The sequence below is a fragment of the Dermacentor variabilis genome, chromosome 3 (genome assembly GCF_050947875.1).
Source record: "Dermacentor variabilis isolate Ectoservices chromosome 3, ASM5094787v1, whole genome shotgun sequence".
Classification (NCBI taxonomy): domain Eukaryota; kingdom Metazoa; phylum Arthropoda; class Arachnida; order Ixodida; family Ixodidae; genus Dermacentor; species Dermacentor variabilis.
The window spans coordinates 217,276,369-217,298,928 of NC_134570.1; the positions used below are offsets into that span (position 1 = coordinate 217,276,369).

The following is a 22,560-nucleotide window of genomic DNA, read 5'->3' on the forward strand; positions in this document are numbered from 1 at the left end:
GCGATCGCGCGTAGCGATAGAAAGTGCTCCGAGTGTTGTGCAACACGTCTCAGTTTCAGAAAAGTCTTTATTGCGAGCAGCGTAAGCCCCAGAAGACTGCCTATGCAAAGCAAGGCGATGCAACCGTTTTCTACAGTTGCAGCGATCGCGCGTAGCGATAGAAAGTGCCCCGAGTGTCATGCAACGCATCTGAGTTTCAGAAAAGTGTTTATTGCGAGCAGCGTAAGCCCCAGGAGACTGCCTATGCAAAGCAAGGCGAAACAACCGTTTTCTACCGCTGCAGCTATCGCGCGTAGCGATAGAAAGTGCTCCGAGTGTTGTGCAACACGTCTCAGTTTCAGAAAATCTTTATTGCGAGCAGCGTAAGCCCCAGAAGACTGCCTATGCAAAGCAAGGCGATGCAACCGTTCTCTACAGTTGCAGCGATCGCGCGTAGCGATAGAAAGTGCCCCGAGTGTCATGCAACGCATCTGAGTTTCAGAAAAGTGTTTATTGCGAGCAGCGTAAGCCCCAGGAGACTGCCTATGCAAAGCAAGGCGAAACAACCGTTTTCTACCGCTGCAGCGATCGCGCGTAGCGATAGAAAGTGCTCCGAGTGTTGTGCAACACGTCTCAGTTTCAGAAAAGTCTTTATTGCGAGCAGCGTAAGCCCCAGAAGACTGCCTATGCAAAGCAAGGCGATGCAACCGTTTTCTACAGTTGCAGCGATCGCGCGTAGCGATAGAAAGTGCCCCGAGTGTCATGAAACGCCTCTCAGTTTCAGAAAAGTGTTTATTGCGAGCAGCGTAAGCCCCAGGAGACTGCCTATGCAAAGCAAGGCGATGCAACCGTTTTCTACAGTTGCAGCGATCGCGCGTAGCGATAGAAAGTGCCCCGAGTGTCATGCAACGCATCTCAGTTTCAGAAAAGTGTTTATTGCGAGCAGCGTAAGCACCAGGAGACTGCCTATGCAAAGCAAGGCGAAACAACCGTTTTCTACCGCTGCAGCGATCGCGCGTAGCGATAGAAAGTGCTCCGAGTGTTGTGCAACACGTCTCAGTTTCAGAAAAGTCTTTATTGCGAGCAGCGTAAGCCCCAGGAGACTGCCTATGCAAAGCAAGGCGAAACAACCGTTTTCTACCGCTGCAGCGATCGCGCGTAGCGATAGAAAGTGCTCCGAGTGTTGTGCAACACGTCTCAGTTTCAGAAAAGTCTTTATTGCGAGCAGCGTAAGCCCCAGAAGACTCCCTATGCAAAGCAAGGCGATGCAACCGTTTTCTACAGTTGCAGCGATCGCGCGTAGCGATAGAAAGTGCCCCGAGTGTCATGCAACGCATCTCAGTTTCAGAAAAGTGTTTATTGCGAGCAGCGTAAGCCCCAGGAGACTGCCTATGCAAAGCAAGGCGACGCACCCGTTTTCTACCGTTGCAGCGATCGCGCGCAGCGATATAAAGCGCCCCAAGTCTTATGCAACGCGTCTCAGTTTCAGATCCAGCGAAAGCCTCGTCCCGCGCGGGCCAGCCACAGCGAGCGCAGCGAAAGAAAGCGCTTCGTACCGTCGTAGAACCAGGCCCGCAACAAGCAACTGTTTCGAAATCACGCGGGTTATGCAGCAACTTTACGGTACTATTGGGAGCTAGGAGCGTGCGCGCGTGTTATACTCCTGATCTAGCAACTCTGTGCGCTTCAGAAACGGCTTTGTTCCATTCGCTATATTTGACGGTGATTTCACCTGTCAAATATGGCTGGCAGTCTTGCAACATTGACGCGCACAGCTGGCAACAGACTTCTACCAGACCAGTCAGAACTCTGCCGGCGAGACACCGTTATGCGCGCGACTTATTTAAAGCGAAATCATGCCACCAGCAAAACGACGCCTTATGTTATGTGGCTTCTTACTTCAACAGCGTTCCGTACACAGTAGACTGCCCAACTGAATAAATTGAAACACACAAAACGCACGATAAGCACGCTACGCATAGGCTCGGAATCATGGGCTGTTGAACACGCCCTTTTAAGCGTCTTCTCACCTCACGTCCTATTTAATATACCATGGTTCTGGCAGCGTTTGCAATTTTCAAAGCTCTTACGGATAGCGGCAAGTGCTAAAACCACATGCAGTTATCGTGACGACTGGCTTTTTCGATTGACATCCGAGAGACACAGCGCGCTTGCCTAGTCCGTTGTCAATCTCGTCGGCTAAGCGCCGCCACGACTACCTAGCGACAGCATGTCATATACACAGTATGTGCACCTAAGTTGGAATTCACTTACCGTGGAGGATTTGGTGTTATATCCAACGAATGTCGAGCGACTGTCGTATTTTTGCGGCCACGCGAGATGGCTTACACACGATCGCCCTTGGATGGCCTTCGTTGCAGCTCGCTGGACAGATCACCTTTCTCCGGTGCTGTGCTGTTCCGCGATGTTGAGCGAGCACGCGGTGGAGCAACTCCAAGTGAAAAAGTAGAGCGCTCGCTACGCGTTCCTTTGAACTGTGGCTGCCTGTTCTCTTAGAACCAAACGGTGTGTTTTTTACTCAGCGTGTGTGAGTGATACATCGCCATGTTCGGGGCCAGCCTCCTACAGTTGAATTGAAGCAGAAGGTTACGCTACGTTTTGTTCTCTATTGCCGCAAGTGTAGAACGGACATGCTACTCTCTCTCTGAAGGGTAGAGTGAAAAGCACGTTTCACTCTCTCCTTGGTGGTGGAGCGAACAATGCATTTCACTCCACTCGACATTTTGCGAGAGTAAAACAATGCTTTCAAGAGTAAATCGGCCGCTTCACTCTTGCAATACCTTCCCTAGTTTTTAGAGTGTGGTACCGTTCCTGAGGGTTCACGCCATAACTAAATTATTGCACAGGGTTTTCAAGATTAGTGCGTGCTGTAACTCGTGTGCTTCAGTACAGACGTACTTGGTAGCAGCGATTGGTAAGATCAAATGAAAACAAGAACATATAACAAATAGATTTAAATAGGAAGGCTGCTTGCGTCGGCCGAAACAAATATTAATGCATTTTTGGAACTTCCCTAGAAAATATAGATTACTAATTAGGTAAGTCGTTGCTTCATTCAAATAATCACCTACATGATAGCACGACGGTACAACCTAATGTTTCTTTGGCATACCTGACAAAAATGAGACCTGGTAAGTGAGGGAACAGACGTTGATTTGCTCGCTACGATTTGGAGCTCAGACTTCGAAGCAAGCGCCATGTAAAAAAAACACATTGTTTGGGTTGTCCAGAGACACGTGAAAATGACACCTTGCTATCGTTAAATTTCGAGCTTTTAAAGTAAAAGCTAGCATGGCGTGGCACAATATTCAAAGCTAACATCTCCTAATATTTCAGTATCGGAAGATTACTATCAAGTCAAAAGAACTGCACGCAAGAAACTACTCGATTTTGCTCAATCGCTGCCCGGTACACATACTCATCAGCTTCATTGCAGTAAGCTCACTGTTACCCATAAAATTGCGCTGATGACGCTGGAAGAAATGCAGCTAGTGAAATTTCTGCTCTTCTACGTTATAATGCTAGCAGAGCTCGCACTGAAGCTCGTCCCGCGTTCCTTCTTCCATAGATGTTCGTGCAAGTCTGTACAGCTGAATATTCCCAACAAAGTCAAGGGAAACTTGTTACGCAATGGTATTCGCAAAAGTATCCTTGATAAACAATGGGATTAACATAGGTAAATGAAATTGCTCACCTCTGTATTCGGAAATGAGCCGAAGTTCTTGACCATGATGTCTTTCAGCAAGACGGGATCAGCGACCATGAGTGTCGGAGTAGCCATGGTGAATGTACTGCGCATAATGGTAATGAATTTATTTCACACAATGCGTAACAAATACTGATGGCAGGACTGCAGGAAATCTTGCAATTATGCACCTTGACCAACTTACATCCACCAATTAAATATATTTGGGCTTCGGCGTGTTACCGCGCACACAATTATTACAACATCAGCTTACACAATCATTAATACATTGCATAAAAGAATAAAATCACAAATATAAGAGTTCGCATGAGAATGACATTGGTAATCTGTAATAGTTAAAATAACGTATTCAGTTCACCTAGCTCAGGATATTTGGAAGGGAAAATGTCAGGAATTTCTAGTATCATTGTTAAGAATAGAGGGCAATGTGAAGCACAGGCACCGGCTACAATTCAAACACGGTGTACGTAGAACCTAAAGCTAACCATGAGTTGTTGGGTAATCCACTCTATTTTGCTCTACGTGCGCTAGACATTCCTCGTTATGTACCTTTATTTTAGCCGCTGGTTTATATTTTCTGTTTAACCGATATCTAATTATATATGCTAATTATCTCGGACTTTTGAAAAATATCAGTGCTTGGTGATCTATATGCTGTGTTATAAATGAGACGAATGTATCTTTCTTTTTCCAGGTAATTTCGGTAGAAATCAGAATCTGTTTTTCGACAGAAAACTTGAAAGGAATCAAGATACGAATAGAACAGTGATTTATGCGCAAGTACCTATATTTATGAATTTAAGTGATATCTGACACGACCTAATGTGCCCACCATTTTGCTACTTTTGTTGTTGAGTGGTATATATATATATTTCTCATAGGATATATTGCAGGAGAATAGTATGTTCATGAAAAACCCCAAATAAATGACATTTGACACTAAAGAACTCCAATACTACGAGAGGTAAGAACTATTGCTTAGCGTGGAGGGACTAAATGATTTCCTGGCCTTAATAACACTACTTTAGTTTTTTCGTTCCTTAATTTGGATGTAGTATGAGTCTAGCCAATGCTGTAGCCCTCCCCGATTGCATCATTTCATCACACAGTAATACTAACTTTTCAATATCTGCAATTTCAACGCGTTGATGTAACTTTTACACGTAAAAAACACAGGCTAACCTTGGAGTATATCACCAGCAACAACACTCTAAAGCAAAAATTACACTATAAATACTTAGGTGTGACATTCTCAGCCGATTGTTCACTAAATGCTCACGTTCATACAGTGGTAGCTAAGGCCGCCAGGACCTTAAAATTTATACAGCGAAACCTGAGACACCCGCCACCGTGTTTGAACTGCCCACCTAACATACGTTCGCCCAATGCTCGAGTATGCTTGTGCCGTGTGGGACCCTTGGCAAAAAAACACTAAGTGATAAACTTGAAAACAATCCAGAACAGAGCAGCAAGGTTTGTCTTATGCCGGTACTCGAGAACCGATAGCTATACCAATATGAAAAATGAAATAGGATGACAAATTCTTTCCTCTCTCCGCAAAAAAATTGAGACTGGGAATGCTTTATCAAATATTTCCTGGTAAAACCAGCATCCGAAAGGAAACATACTTACACAGGCCTCATTATGTCTATGCACGCACTGATCATCAACTCAAGATTTTGAAATGCCGCACTAGAACTAAAATATATGCTAACTAATTTTGTTCGTTCCATTAGTGAATAGAATTGCCTATCAAGTCAGCAAGTGTGCTGTGTCAATAAAGATGTGTTTTTTTTTCGACATTCTATCCCCCTCTTATAGCGCATTCGGGCTAAGCGGGGTAATCATTAAATAAAAAAGAATGAATAAATCTGTTCCACAGAATGAATATCGTCAGCATCTATCATCAGCATCTTTTTTATTTATTTTATATGCAATCATATTAACTTTAAGTTTTTATCGCATAAATAACGTCACTATTTTGCACATTATACAACATAAATATATTGTTGTTAACCTAACTGCGACTCGTTCGTGGTCAACGCATGTTGCGTACACATATGCGCCGATTCTTCCAGATCATTAGGGCACCCACGAAGCAAGTCACACAATTCTACTAAAGGCACTCGTAAATTAGCTTATCTAACATTTGTTTCACCTCAACATGAATACGCTGCATCCGTCTAGTCTCCCCGTCAGAAATATTTGATCCAAAAACTTGAATCTGTTCAGAATAGGGCTACGCGTTTTATTTGGCGTTGTTATGACTGTACCAAAAGCATAATACGAATTAAACTCGACCTATGACTACAGCCTTTGCATGATCGTGGTGGCATAGCCCTTCTATCATTATTTTATAAATAAATCCAGAATACAGCACCATTAGTTCTGTCTCTTTAAACTCCTCATTGCAGGTCAGAACGGTTATATAACCGGTTCAATTTTATCAGCATCTACGGAAAGGCTATCTAACTACTCCGCCCTACCAAGAGCCATTCTCCTTTAAAACGACCTGCCTAACGCAATAGCTTTGGTAGTGACCAAGAAAATTTCCGGCTTCTTCTAACAACGCATTTTCCAAACTCTACATAACCTAACGTATTATTTTCCCTAATCTCAAGGAATTTTGTCGATTATCGAAACTCTGCATGGTCCCCGTATGGTGAGTCGCGTTGCGCCTTTGAGGCAGTGACTCCGCCTCATTCTAATATAAATAAGAATGCTTATAACTGAGCCGAGTTTTTGGGCTCCGCTGAGAACAAACACTACTAATATTTTGACAACCTCGCGAGACACAACCATATTGAAACGGGACGCTAAAATGTTACCAAGTCCTAACAATTAGGGCGAAAACTGGTTGCGATAAATGGTGAAAGCATGTTAGTTTTTACCAACGTTCAACTACCCAGAATGTAAACCACATTTTCTTTAACCGAGCAAAATTTTTCAGGCATATGCCACTTCCTATAAAGTGATTCACATTGGGCAATTTTTAGTGAATATTTTAACCAACTCCTTTTAGTTTAAAATCAGGTTTGACGGCAGCAGTAGCGGCTGCTTTTTCCTGCTGGTTCTGCATAATGTCTGGCACTAAACGCCTCCCTTCATGAAAGTACTTGTTAGATCCGGCCCACGAGAAGATCTGTAGCGGCCCGCGGCCGTGCTATATTAGGTCCCGCAAGTCACATCTAAATATACGAAATTATGACTGAGCGTAGCATCACTGTTGCTAAAAAGACAATGTGCGCCACCGCCGAAGCTATTGTTGGCAACGTCACGACTGAATTATCGGAGGAGCGTCTATTAATAAATTGAGCACAGCCTTTATTACCAGTATGCATCGATTCAACACACCACCGCCTGATAACAGGCGGTGGTGTGTTCGATGCTCCTCGTTTTTAAGCCGTGTGCAGCTCTTAAGTGGCAGATTTTGGAAGCTCCTAATAAAGTTACCAAGGCGGGTCAATCATTTCGCGTGCTGCTAGTCTGACCCACAACCGGACTCGGCTATAAAACTTCCGGTGTGCGAGAAGAGGCCCGAAATCATCGAGAGTTGTTGCAATGAAAATGACGTCTTTCGCAATCATTTGTTGCTTCAGATGTATTTTTTTTTATTTCGATAATACGCATGATGATATTTCAGGTCAATTTCCACTGGGTAGTCAGAGCCGCCATCGCTGTCGCATTAATGTTCCGTATAAAAAAAAAACTGCCAAAAAACAGTGACCGCGATTGAGCATAGGGTAAAATGGCTTGATCTTGCGCGCACAACGGGGGAAGATTTGGAGGAAGCATGCCACGTTTTATCGCCTGAAAGGAAGCAGAGGAGGAGATAAAAAGGGAGGGGGCGTTCTGCATCGGCCGTCTGTATGTATGGCGCGGCTGAGGGCGGCCACGTGGGCCTTAGCTTGTAAGTAATCTTCGGTGCGTCGAGGGCTGATGGCTTCGTGCACGTTGCGTTCTTGCCACTCTGTGAGCACTGAAGCGAGAGTCAGGACGAAAAGCAATTCGCTCGCAGTTCCTGCCACTCTTTCTCACGCCAGCGGACACTCGCTGTCCGAATTTATCGCGTGAGATGTGGTTGTGTCTAGCCTTGCCAGCGTGACCCCATGTTCAGTATTTTAGTTAGTAATCAAATCTTCAAAAGTTTATACGGCTGACAAAAAGTACTACCACTGCTTCGCACAGCTTCTCATAATATGCAATCACAATCGATGCTTCGTCTGTCGGATGAAACTGACATTTTCCCCTGATGCTAAACCGCCTCTTACATGGAGAACACAATTCACCACACAATATCTAGAGTACTGATGTCGGGGACCATTTGCAAAACTGCAGCCCCATTTCTCATCAATCAAAGATTAGAAGCAGCAACCACATGTTTCGCAACTCTTTCTCATCGTCGCCGAAAACCTGGGTTTACACTTTGCAGCTATGCCCACTAAAAATTGTTGAAAAGCTTTTGAAAAAGCGTTGGTACTGTACAAGTCACATTAAAGTGCATTGGTACTCTGTTGAAACAATATTAAGGATGTTGCTGACAAGTGTTCAAATTGACCTGAGACATTATACTGAAACGTCATTGAGGCATTTCAGGAGTCGCTGGTTCATTTCTGAAGCCAAATCTAATGTCCCTATTGAAAGCGCCTTCAAGCACTGTTGACATGTTTTGAGGGGTAACATTGAAAGCTCATTGCTACATTGTTTAAGTGTGCTGAACCATATTATTGGAAATACATTGCAGTATTGTTGAATGTCAGTATTGAAAGACCATTGAAATAGATTCAAAGCAGTGTTGCACGTCAACACTGAAAGGATGCTCAAAGCACATTGAAATGAGCCCCTAATATATGTTGATCATATCATAAGAAGCCAAAAAACACTGAACCAAAGGCAACATAGGGGAAATTACTTGTGCTTAAGAAATGAAATAAAGAAACGATAAATTAATGGAAACGAAAGTGGATGCACAAACAACTTGCCGCTGCTGGAGACCAAACCCATAACCTTCGCATTTCGCGTGTGGTGCTCTACCAATTGGATGGGCGCCATTTGCCCATCCAATTTCTTGGGTATTTATGTTTCCTAGTAGAACCCTGCGAGTGTTTGCCAGCGCCACCACTCACAGACCTTTGCGGCGGACGTGGAACGCCCTTTCTGCCGCAGGCGTTACGAGAACGTGATCTTTTTGGATGAAGGCGACTGGTGAATAAACCCACACATACTACCTGAAGGCGTCAATGTGGCGGGACTCGAGACCCTCGTTATTTAATTAACGAGAAGGAATGCGATTAACCGAGTGGATCCATGAATACTTGTTTAGCGCAATACAACGTACACAAGAAAGGCGAAAGGACAAGGCGCTACCAGAACATTAGGTGCAGGAGATGACACAGACAGACAAAAATTGCGCTAAACAAGTATTCATGGATCCGCACCAACTAGCCCGCCAACGCAATGTGCTGAACTATCTTTCTTCTACTGTGGGCCCTGACTTTTGTGTGTCTGTGTCATCTCATGAACCTGATGTTTTGGTAGCGCCTTGTCCTGTCGCCTTTCTTGTGTCCGTTGTATTGCGCTAAACAAGTATTCATGGATCCGCACCAATTTGCCCGCCAACGCATTGTGCTTAACCGAGTGGCCCGATTTATTTATTAGTCATAGTGCTACGGGATAGTATTTCCAATGACGAAGAGCCGAGCAGTAAGAAGACGACGACAACGATTGGAAGCTAGCGCGGACTGTTGCCTCTTGGCCAACTGCGGCGTATTGCCTTGTAAATATACTTGTAAATAGCTTTTCGTCGGTGTATTTCTACGTAACATATCTGGTGGAGGTGGACGTTCCCTGTACCTCGTCTCGGAGCTTCGCAGTGGACGGTACGGCGAGCCTTCCTTCATGGCTCCCGGCGACGACAACTTGACTCCGCCGGCTCCGACATCTGCTGCCACTTCGACGGCCTATAACACTCTCCCCGCTCCGCGTGATCCTGGCGTATTCTCGGCAAAAGATGGCGAAGACGTCGAGGACTGGATCAGCCTTCCTTCGGACGCCGCTCCCAGCCGGAAAACTAGACGATGCAGCGCCTCGAGGTGACGCTGCATTGCTCCCTACGCCGCCAAATTCTCTCCTGACGTTGCGCACTCATCTGAACCTTCTTGACGTGCAAGTCGACGGTGTTCCTGTATCTGCTCTCATAGACACTGGGGCGCATTTGTCAATAATGAGCGCTGACCTACGTAACCGGCTGAGGAAAATAATCACGCCCGCCACGACGCCTGTTGTCCGTGTCGCCGATGGCGGAACAGCCCCTGTAATTGATATGTCTGCCGCCAGCGTCTCCTTCGCCGATCGCTCCACTACCATGCTATTCACAGTCATCGCTCACTGTACCCACGGCATCATCTTCGGCTTAGACTTCCTCTCCGCACATTCTGCTCTCATCGATAGCTCCGCCAGTACTCTCCGCCTCGACCTGCCTGTTCTGGATCCCGCTGAACAACACCCTACTCGCCTCAGTTCCGTCGACTTCGTTCGCTTGCCACCTTCGGCACTGACTTACGTTGACTTCGTGTCATCCCCACCAATCCCCGACGGTCACTACATCGCGGCTCCTATGCAAGACGTCCTCCTTACACACGGGATAACAGTACCTCATACAGTTTTATCTATTACGGCGAATTGCGTCTGCCTGCCAGTGGTCAATTTCGGGTTGACGACACAAGTGCTGCCACGCGGGATGTATCTGGCCCAACTTTGCTCATTCGAGGATCACTCCGTAGCTTCGATTTCAGTAGACGACAATTCAGCCGATCCTCCTCTACCATCGCAGTCGGCAACTTGTACCATCGCCAACTTAAGAAAATGATTGCGCCCGATATGCCGTCCGAGCACGCTCGTGCGCTCTACCGCGTTCTGATTTCCTACCAAGATATTTTTTACTTTGACGATCGTCCTTTAGCCCAAACAACAGCTGTTAAACATCGCATTAATACCGGCGATGCCCCTCCTATTCATCGCCACCCGTATCAAGTATCACCCGCCGAGCGTCAAGTTGTTCACACCGAAGTTCGAAAAATGCTTGCCAAGAACATTATTCAACCGTCATGTAGTCCATGGGCGTCACCTGTTGTGCTGGTAAAAAAGAAGGGTGGCTCATGGCGCCTTTGCGTGGATTATCGGCACCTTAACAGGGTTACCTAAAAGGACGTGTATCCCCTACCTGGGATTAATGACGCCCTTGACTGCCTCCACGGTGCTCGCTATTCCTCCTCTATTGACCTTCGCTCCGGCTATTGGCATATTGCCGTCGACAATCTCGACCGCGAGAAGACTGCCTTTGTAACACCCGACGGTCTTTATCAATTCAAAGTGATGCCGTTCGGTCTATGTAACGATCCTACCACTTTTGAACGCATGATGGAATCCCTTCTTCACGGTTTCAAATGGTCCACGTGCCTGTGCTACTTGGACGACGTTATAGTATTCTCCCCAACATTCGCTACGCACCTCGAGCGCATCTCAGCAGTCCTGGACGTTTTTCGGCGAGCCGGTCTGCAACTTAACGCATCGAAGTGCCAATTCGGCTGTCGCCAGATTACCGTCCTTGGACATCTCGTTGACGCGAACGGAGTGCAACCGGACCCAGGCAAGATCCATGCTGTTAGGCACTTCCCTGTTCCAAAGTGTGTCAAGGATGTGCGCAGCTTCATCGGCCTTCGCTCGTACTTCCGCCGTTCCGGGAAAAATTTCGCGGCCATAGCTCGACCACTAATCGAGCTTTTGAAAAAAGACGCCCCTTTCCAGTGGGGCGATAACGAGGCCTCTGCATTTTCGCATCTAATCGACGTTCTCACAACGCCTCCCGTTTTGGCCCATTTCGATCCTTCTGCGCCTACGGAAGTCCGTACTGATGCCAGCGGTCACGGAATTGGCGCAGTACTGGCACAACGCCAGCGCGGCAACGACCGTGTTATCGCTTACGCCAGCAGGCTCCTCTCACCCGCGGAGCGCAACTATTCCATCACTGAGCGTGAGTGGCTGGCCCTAGTTTGGGCGGTTGCGAAGTTTCGCTCATACTTATAGTGCCGACCCTTCTCCGTTGTCACAGACCATCACGCGCTTTGCTGGTTACGCTCTTTGAAAGACCCTACAGGAAGGCTTGGTCGCTCGGCCTTACGCCTCCAAGAATATTCGTTCTCTGTCATCTACAAATCTGGCCGACTACACAAGGACGCTGACTGCCTGTCTCGCTACCCGGTAGACGAGCCTGACGACGCCGACAGTAGTACCGCCGACGGCATTTTCTCTGTGTCTGCCTTCGCTAACATCGCCGATGAGCAGTACCGAGACCTATCGCTGCGAGTACTTATCGAGCATCTGCGCTCTACACCTACCGACGCATCCGTTCGCCGATATGTCCTCCAGGGCGGCATTCTGTACCGAAGGAACTTCCTGCCTGATGGCCCTGATCTTCTTGTCGTGCCAAAACATCTACGACATACTGTGCTCTTTGAGATGCATGACGCACCCACTGCAGGGCATCTTGGGGTAACCCGCACGTACGATCGCGTCCGCCGCCGCTTCTACTGGCCTGGTCTCGCTCGCTCCGTCCAACGCTATGTTGCTGCCTGTGATCCCTGCCAGCGTCGGAAAACACCTCAGGTGCTACCTTCCAGTCATCTCCAGCCGATCACCGTCCCTGTGGAACCGTTCTTTCGTGCTGGAATAGACCTCCTCGGTCCCTTTCCCACATCATCCTCTGGGAACAAATGGGTAGCCGTCGCAAATGATTACGCCACCCGATACCCTATCACGCGGACTCTCCCTACCAGTTGCGCCACTGACGTCGCGGACTTTCTCTTGCGTGACATTATCTTAGTGCATGGAGCCCCGCGACAGCTGCTTACTGACCGTGGTCGTAACTTCCTCTCGAAAGTTATCGCCGACATTGTGCATTCCTGCTCTATTCAACACAAGCTGACTCCCTCATACCATCCTCAAACCAATGGCCTGACAGAGTGGTTAAACCGTACTCTTACCAACATGCTGTCCAATCACGTTTCGAAGGACCACCACGACTGGGACGTTGCCCTTCCTTACGTCACATTTGCTTATAATTATTCCCGGCACGACACCGCCGGATTTTCTCCATTTTATCTACTCTACGCTCGTGAACCGACCTTGCCCCTTGACACGGTACTTCCTCCTGCTGCGACCTCAACAACCGAGTATGCGCGCGACGCCATCGCCCTCGCCGACCATGCACGCCAGCTTGCGCGTGCTCAACTGACGGACTCGCAAACCACGCAGCAGCGTCAGTACAACGCCCACCACCGTGACGTACAGTTTTCGCGTGGTGCACTCGTGCTCTTGAGGTCGCCCTCTCGTCACGTCGGACTTTCAGAAAAGCTCCTTTCGCGATACACAGGGCCCTATCACGTGCTGCGCCAGGTGACGCCTGTGACGTACGAAATTGCTCCTGTGAGCTCAACCTCGTCATCTACTCTGGCATCTAGTGATGTCGTGCACGTCAGTAGGCTCAAGACCTACTATACTGGTTCAGAGTCCGGCCTTTAGTCCCTCCGGGACGGCGCTTTTGCCGCCAGGGGTAGTGCTACGGGATAGTATTTCCAATGACGAAGAGCCGAGCAGTAAGAAGACGACGACGACGATTGGAAGCTAGCGCGGACTGTTGCCTCTTGGCCAACTGCGGCGTATTGCCTTCTAAATATACTTGTAAATAGCTTTTCGTCGGTGTCTTCCTACGTAACAATATCATAAGAAGCCAACAAACACTGACACCAAGGACAACAAAAGGGAAATTACTTGTGCTTAATAAATGAAATAAGGAAACGATAAATTAACGGAAATCAAAGTGGATGAAACAACAACTTGCCGCAGGAGGGGACCGAACCCACAACCTTTACATTTCTCGTGCGATGTTCTACCAATTGAGCTACCGCGGCGCCGTTTTCCCATCCACGTTTTTGGGTATTTATGTTTCCTAGTAAAACCCTGGGAGCGTTAGCCAGCGCCACCACTCACAGACCTTGTCGGTGGACGTGGCACGTCCTTTCTGCCGCAGGCGTCACGAGAACGTGACCTTTTTGGGTGAAGGCGACGCGTGCAACGACAGAGCAAAAGTGTAGGCTATCGTAATGAATCTTCTACGATAGTAATAAATCTGTGGCTCGAACAAACAGCGTCGTTAATTTGTTTTGGAATATTAAATGCACGGTAAGTTGCACCTGTTCTCTGGAGAATTTTTTTTTTGCACAGAAACCAATGAGCATAGAATATTTTGCGGACTTCGTATCCTTACTGCACCTGTATTAACATTCGCTTTCAAAGGTAATTAACTCTACAGCTAGTAAATCAAGTAAATTATTCGCTTGCTATAGTGACACAATGACAATGTACCCTCCTGCACCGTCATGTAAAACTCGTGCAACAATGCGAAAAGTAGGCCAGCAGCATGCTCTTGTAGGGATAAAACAGTAGAAAACGGCACGTTAAAGAAAAGTAAATCAAAACTGCGCAGTGAAGTCAGCCAGTTGCATCCCTTCCTGTAAAACTTCGAATCATTTAAGTACAAGCAGTTCTTGCACTTTGACAGCTCATCAAGTGTGCAGAAACATTCGTGTCTTACACGTTTCTAAGAAATTTCTAATCAGTTTCTGATCACACGTATTAGTGTGTAAACCGCTATAACGATACCCGATGTGATGACTATATCTATAAGTAATGAAATACCATGCTATTTGCAAGAACGTATCACCCGGGGATTTTAGAACAAATTTCTGCATTTGAACTACACAGAATATGTGGTTTATTCAATAAAGGACCACAAACTGGGCTTTTTTACAATGACAAACTTATTCCAAATTCTACTTACATAGAGGCAAGAAACGAAATCTATAGACAAAAATATTGTTATTCAATTTATTCTCCTGCCCCTGTGGCTATAGCATTCTGCTGCTAACTCAAGGCGAGGGCTTGATTTGCCAGCCACGGAAGTCGCATTTCGATGGGAGTCATAGGTGAAAAATGTCTCTTGCACTTAGATTTAGTTCATCACCTTTTATTCAACCCTTAAACTTCAAAATACTATTGCATAGGGGGCATGCTTATGCAACGTGTAACACCAATCGAAAGCAAAAGGCATAATTGTAAAACAACCATCTTTCGTGATAATTCGAGTGAGTAAACATTCATTGCATCAATATGTATTGTTCAACAGCACTGCACAAATAAGCATAATCAGGTATAGCAAGTACTCTGTCAGGAAGCTGGTTCTACAGATGTATAAATGTCAAGACATGAATGCTCCTGCTACGTCGCACACACAGCACAAAGAAAACCTTCTTCAAGAGTTGTCCCTTCTGGCAGATATTAGTGGGCCATAAACAGCAGTAACCTTATTGCGGGGCATTGTGTAATGCTGCTTATGAAAGAATGAAGAGAGTCAAGAGGCTTCTAACAGCAGTACCTCATGCTACTCTTATAAGGCGTACGATGAGCAAAAAATTTCTGGTAGAGCACTTAAGGTAAACAGTAACTTTTTGAAAGACAGAAAATTCCAGGTAATAGTTGGAGGTATATTTGGCCCATCCACACCAACAACACAGGCATACTACAAGAAGTACTACAGCCTATGGTGTACTACAGTCTATGGGAAAGCTATCTTATACAGAAATCAAGAATGATGCAACAAGCCCTTCACAACACTGCAGGCTTTCTTGGCCAGTCGGCCTCTCGCTTTCTGATCAGTCAGCTTACATTGACGTCGGACACAAGATTAGAATCAAGAACTACTCCAGATTGCACATTGTGCTCCCAATAGCTGGAGAAACATACCTGCAAGTCAACATCCACAAATCCTGAGCTAGTGTAAGACCATGACGGCAGAGCCAGCACGTGGGTAAAAGAATTATGTCATGCCTAGACGCAAATTCTACACCTGGCGAAAAGAATAATCTTGAAATCATGGGGCGTGGATAAGTGGATACTACGGAAAATCGCAGATGCTGCCCAAGGTATGGTACCGTATGAATTACCAGCAGCACACAAAAAAGACGACTCATCGAATACAAGCATGAGGTAATAACAGGTATTTCCGACTTTACCATGCTTGAAGACCTCTACGAGAAAGAGCAAACGAACAAGCACCTAGACAGAGTAGAGTTGCAGCCTGCAGCACAAATTCTTTGCCTCAAGAGCTCAGAACTTGGTCCCAAGATACTATGCCAGCTAGCATATGAGATGCAAAGACAACTACACCTCCCTTCAGAAACAACCTCGGGAGCACTTGACCTTGAAACACAACCAGCTCATACCATGCAATATGGGGGCAAACAATTAGGCCAGGAGACTATATTCTACTGCCAAACACACACAGGAGGTTGCTAGTCATGAATATGCAAGCAAACATCAGGCACACATAGTACACTGATGTGGCAATAGCAGTGTAACAGTAGCATGACACTACATAAAACTAAACCCCATATAAGTCAGTACCATTCTAGCTCGTCCTACATCTAGAAAAGCTGAACTGAAAGCAATCAAAGCAGCACTGGTAGTGCACATTACACCCTGCACAACACCCTGAACACCTGCATGGATTCACCAGAAACTGTCTGGGCCTGGACATCCCACGAGATTGTCAGGAAAATCAGGAGATCGACATGCGACTTGCCAGCACATGGCCAGAAATTAAATTACAGTACACATAGCCATGCAGATATTCCAGTACACAAGCGGGCTTATAAGCCCGACATAAGAACTGAAAACTGGACGAGTTGGTGTGTATTCATTATTAACTAAAGCACAAAAGATAGACAACGGACAAGAACGAAGCGCTTTGTGTGTTCACTTCGTTCTTATCCATCGTGTTTCTGTTGCACTATAGTTAATGAATTCTTGAGGAAGCACAGGAGAAGAACGATACCTCCGCCCAAGGGCTCGATTTCACATCCACGCGTGCACACGTACGCACGCACGCGCAAATGTTGCAAGGGTGCACCGCATGAAGCAGCATTCAACAGGATGACACTAGAGATGGATGAGGACTAACTTCCAACTGAGGTTCATTTCTAAAATTGTGGCGAGTTATACAAATTAACTGAAAAAGACAGACGATAAGCAAAACGAAAACAAGGTGAAAGCAGGAGCCAACGTTTCGACAAGTGGTCTTGTCTTCTTCAAGGTCCATTTGTCGAAACGTTGGCTCCTGCTTTCGCCTTGTTCTCGTTTTGCTAATCGTCTTGAATTTCCATCTCCCGTCTTCCCCGTGTTTCCTCCACAAAAAAAAAGACATATTTGAAGGCTAGATAAAAATTGGTGCTTGATGCAGCCAAACATAAATAAAAATGCTACAGAAAGAAAATACAGAAAAATTCTAAGTGCAGGCAGAACATCATTGCCAGTCCTGCATGCCAGCACCTTTCAAGAAACACTGTTGTTATTCCAATAGAGACTGACAGCTTGTTTATGCAAGCACACCCTTGCAGTTCCATGCCATTGAAAAAAAACGAGTTTCTTGGAAGGTAGCCACATGCACGCTTGGGGATCACAATCTCTTTTTTTTCTAGACTTGTATATTTATACCTATTTTCTCCCTTTCCCGCTTTTATGTCTGGTTTCATCAAGCACTAGTTTTTATCAGGTTTTATTGCTGTACTACTTTCTGGTGACCTTTACAGATCATCGCATTTTCACAATAAACATTTTAATTAGTCAGTGTACCCTGTTCTTACTGCTTCACACTATACATTCTTGTTACATTGGCCAAACAAAAGCTTTTATAAGATAAACAGAAGCACCATAAGGGCCATTCAAGTGACTTGTTGCAGTCTAAAAAAGTAATGAATAGCCTGGCTGCAAATGGCACCACAGAACACATAGGACGAACAAGAAAACCAAAATGATCTAACAACAAAAAGATTAATGTACACACCGAGTAAAGACTGGCTGACAAGCAATAAACTGAGCATACACAAAAAGGAGAAGCCAAAATTCGTGTGTGTTTTCTGACAGGAAACGCATCCATTTCTAATGGAGGTCGTACTGACAAGATTCTCCCAGCATATTTAGATCTACAGCTTCCGTAATTCCTCTAGGCAGCCGATCTGCACAGAATGCTAGCTTCTTCCTCTACAATGCACGCTCAGATGTCGAGAGCGCATTGTAGAGGAGGAAGCTAGCACTCTGTAGAGAACGGCTGCCTAGAGAAATTATGGAAGCTGTAGATGCAATGACACTGGGAGAATCTTGTCATCATGGCCTCTGTTACACTTTCAGAGATGGATGCGTTTTCTGCTTCTGCTTTTTGTGTAACATCGACTTATTTCTTGTGACCCAGCATTTACTCGGCATGTTCAATAAACTTTCATTTCTTAGTACGCCTCATGATCGTCTTGGTCTCTAGCAGAAAGGTGTTCATTCCATTTGGTCAAGCTGTATATGCCTAGGCAAAAGACTCATGGTCCGATCCCAAAAACCCTAGTGTAGGGGTATGAGCCATTGTTTAAGGGGGTGTGAGCCATTTCATTCGTCTTGCATGATGGACGGAGAAATTTTTTCTTGGGCAGACATAGAAATGCTTATGCATTTAAAATATACATTTAACTACGTATTATTGCAGGGAAGAGACACATAGGGGGACGGGGTTAAGACAAGATCATGATGTCATAATTTTCTCGCAGCAAAAGTGTGGTGGGCCATTGGCTAGATCGATAGTAACGTTGTTTCTCTCTAGCAGCAGAGCGCACATGCAGCAGTCTCTCTCCGACTTCCCAATTGGTTCAAAAATGTGTCCCTGTATTTAATTAAATGAAATGTGCAGCCTCAGTGTGTCACTTGGTAACTACAGTGCATAACCGAGTCATAAATACTATGATTAATGCATTACAAAACACAAATGCGTAACATAATTCAGAAAGATTGACGGACCAGCTGGATTAACACAATGAACCACTCATTGCACTTTCTATGATGGTGATCTTGCAAAGCGCAATGTGTGGCATTCCAAATAAACAATGTGATTAACCCAAGCCAAACGTGTGCATAACCTCATTAAGAAACAAAGGCATAACCAATAATATAGAAAGACTTGAATAAACAGTCGGAATTAACACAGTGAGGAACACCGGGGCCGCACATTTCATCTTCGCTGGTTTACCGTCTGTACAGGGTGCATGGGCAGTAATTTTTTCTGTTATTATTTGTTAAGTGTTGTATAATGTTGTGCCAGTAAAACACGTTAGGCTAGTTGGTGCATTGTATTGGTACTGTTATTTTGCTGTTTTTTTTAATGTTGTGCCCTTCTTCCTTTTGTAACTACCATTTTTATTCCCCCTCGCATAATACTCCAACCTTGCAGCCTGCGAGGTATGTAAATAAATAAGTACATAAGCACATGCCATTCATTCATCTGCATACACCTCGCACCATTCCTTGCTACACAAACGTCACTGTCTTGATGTCTCGCAGCGCGCACATACATTAACTGCCGTTTGCATTTCGGTATAATTTGAGAACAGTGTAATACATAAAGATTATATGACATTAAGGTTGCGACATATGCGGTGCATAAGGAAACCTTGCAAAAGATGACATGTTGGATTCTTGAAAATAAGACAAATTTTATATATCGCAGTTACTTTACCAGCATTTAATTGACCACTTGACAAAAGCTTCACTTCGCATGGATTACAACACGTACACTGAATCTGCAGTTCTTTTTTTGCTTGTTAATGTGGTCGTTACTGCATAGCCACATTGTAGATTTGAAAACAAAGTTCAATAAATTGGCTTGTTTCAATATAACAATATGCGTAGATCGCTGCAATTGCAACACCAGAACTTGATACAAACATTCACACTATAGGATGCAGACAAATGCTCAGGACAAACTCTAGAATGTTTGCATCCTGATACGTATGAAACTGAACATTTTCTTTCCATGGCTGTCGATGAGAGGGAGAAAGAAAACTTAATTGCGTTCGTGGAACAAACACGGATTGGTAATCTTAGAGATATATTCATTGCTTAACGCTTTCGAAATGAGTAATTATAGATTGCTATCGACATTGAAGCAGCCTTTCGACATCAAGAAAAGGAATCAGTTTTTCTAGCTCTGAACATTGAATTGTAGGAAATGCAAGCAGGCACAAATTTTTGCCAATATAACCTGTTTAGGAATACCAAATTGGAATAAACATTGAGACTTGCATTTGTACTTTCTCTGGCTGAGCAATCTAGTTTGAAATGACTCCCATAAGCATGTCGTAACAATGTTGATCTAATACAGCTTAAATGCATGACTAGTTTAAGAAATATGGATGATTGCTATAAATTACGATGAAGAAACTATAATATTTATTAACAATAATAATATAGTAATAATATTTAATTCCACAAAACAGGCTAACCGTGCGTGACGTGCGAGGCTGAGCAGAAAGCTGAAAAACCCTACGGCAAGTACGCCTTCTGTGGGCCTACGATCCTGCATTATGGATAGCGCGTATTGACGTGGTATTCTTGTTAAAAGTTCAGAGTATACTACCAGCGTGAGACACAGGACAACAAAGTGGATGGAAAGAGTGTCTTTTAGAATGCTATGTTACAACGTATAGGTGTTTCTACAAAGTGACGGCAACTGCTCAAAACATTTGATGCGTCGTCTTTTGCGCCTTTAGAAATGTTTAGAGAGGACTGCCATATATATATATATATATATATATATATATATATATATATATATATATATATATATATATATGCACAGTGCAATTTTCATTCCCCGTCCAGTAATCACACAGATCATTTGCGCCTACGTTCAGGGGCACACGCGGACTTTCGGGTTAGGGCTTGTTGTGGCGTTTGGCGCAAGAATATGGCTAGGAGCAGGCACCGCATATGCGCAATCACGAGCAATATACACATGATTTCTCCGGAAGCTGACACCGAGCCCTGTTAGCGCGAGGATCTTGCTGGGCTGTCACGACGACTTCGTGGCAGGCGAATTTGGAATATTGCATATGCGGTGACGGGGTAGCTATTTGAACTTGTCGATAGGTCCTCTTGCAGATTATTGTGGCGCAGGCCGAACGACACGGTCATAGAAGGCAGATGAGGCAGCACACAGCGCTGAACCACTTGCGAACAGCTGTTTACGTGCGCCATGTCGCACTGAACTTCAGAAACCGCCGTTGCGCACTCCAAGACAAATCTTAACTTCAACATAATAATACTTGCTCCTAATAAAGAAAAGTCCACAATATTATAATGTAAACGTCTTATTCATTACAATAAAATTATTATGCAGCGTGTGCCACGAAACCTGGCGGTAAGCAACCCTGGGCATCGCACCAGTCGCATTGTTGAAATCGCAATTATGCGAAATGGGCCCTCTAAAAATCACATTGCGATGCGTGCGACTGCGCCGATTTTCGCCGTTCCAGTCGCAGCAAGTGAAACAGCCTTGACGCGCGTGCATACATCATGCGCCCGGCATGCCACAGGGGCGAGCGAGGCCGGCTACGCATGTGAAGCTCGCGTGCTCGGTGACCCGCCTCTTTTGGATGTAGCCCGTTTTTTCGGGCTCCCGGCGTTCTCTTGAGTTCCGTCTGCATTTCGACACTGCACCGCTGCACTACTGGACTACAGCAAGGTGAGGAATTTTGTTTCACCGTCTGCAACGCACTTCAAACACATTCCGGCTTACTGCACTAAACTGAACCTATATAGTGACGCAGTTATCGAAAAACAGCTCCGCCGTCCAGGCCTAGTTATTTGAGTTAATTACTCGTACTGGGAGATGTTTGCGACGCTTTCTATGAGCCCAAGCATTATTATAACCGATTTCGGTAGTTTTTGGGCACGCTCGCCGCACCTTGCTTTGTGACGAAAAGCACCTCCGCCATGTATACGCCATTCCGCGTGTGCTGAATCTTACCGGGACAAGATTGGTGCCTTCTCTGACCCCAGACATTATTGTAACTAGTTTCGCTACTATTTCGGGTACTTTTCAAGCACAGTGGCCGCGCTCGGCATGGTGGCGCAGTTAGCAAAAAGCAGTTCGGCTGTGTGCCTCAGTAAGTTTCGCGTGTACTGAATCTTACTGGAAGAAGTTTGTGATGCATTCTCTTTCCCCAAAAATTATTGTACTTCATTTCGTAACTTTTTGAGATACTTTTGAGGCATGCTCGCCGCGCCTGGGGTTGTGAAGCTGTTATCAAAAAAATTGCCGACGATTACGTTACTTCCTAATGCGAAATTTGAGCGCAGCAAATAAGCTGTTTCACCTTTTCGATAGATTGAGGCAAAGAAATCGAGCAACACATGTATGCGCTATCACAGAATTTTTTTTTATTTTTCACACGTATTCCTTTAACAAAGACTCCACTAACAGTTCTTGACAGTCATGAAGGAAGCTTTGTGGTCGGAGAAATAGACTGATATATGTTCGACTTGGTACACCAATGCTTGATTCTCAAAGACGAGATCTATACAAGTGCCTCGCGAGGTTGTCACAGCCGTGGGACGCGTTACGAGCGAGAGGAACGGGATGTTCTCCCGCATAAGTGTTAGGAAATTGCTGTTTGTCTTTATGTCAAGCCGCCACCGATCTGGCTCTCTGATTGCCACCGCACAGGGCGAACGGCAGCGGCAATTTCGGCTCGGGCGGTGCACATATACAGATCCGCCGTCACCGATCTGGCTCTCTGATTGCCACCGCACAGGGGTTGCATTGGAGGAGGAGCGAAGAAAGGAATTAAGTTCGAGCCGGCGCTTTGACAACCGGAGACTCGCAGGAAGAGGGGGGAGGGGGGCGGCGTGTACACCCAGCG

At 45.4% G+C, this 22,560-nt stretch overlaps 1 protein-coding gene across 1 annotated transcript in view; it reads right to left on the minus strand.

Moving 5' to 3' along the window:
* The window catches only part of LOC142574424 (cytochrome P450 3A9-like), a 421,036-nt gene that overhangs the window by 295,674 nt on the left and 102,802 nt on the right, over positions 1-22,560 (minus strand). Inside the window, exon 4 of the mRNA XM_075683508.1 lies at positions 3,695-3,791. Coding sequence (XP_075539623.1) covers positions 3,695-3,791 — 97 coding nt within the window. The remainder of the gene's footprint in view (positions 1-3,694; positions 3,792-22,560) is intronic.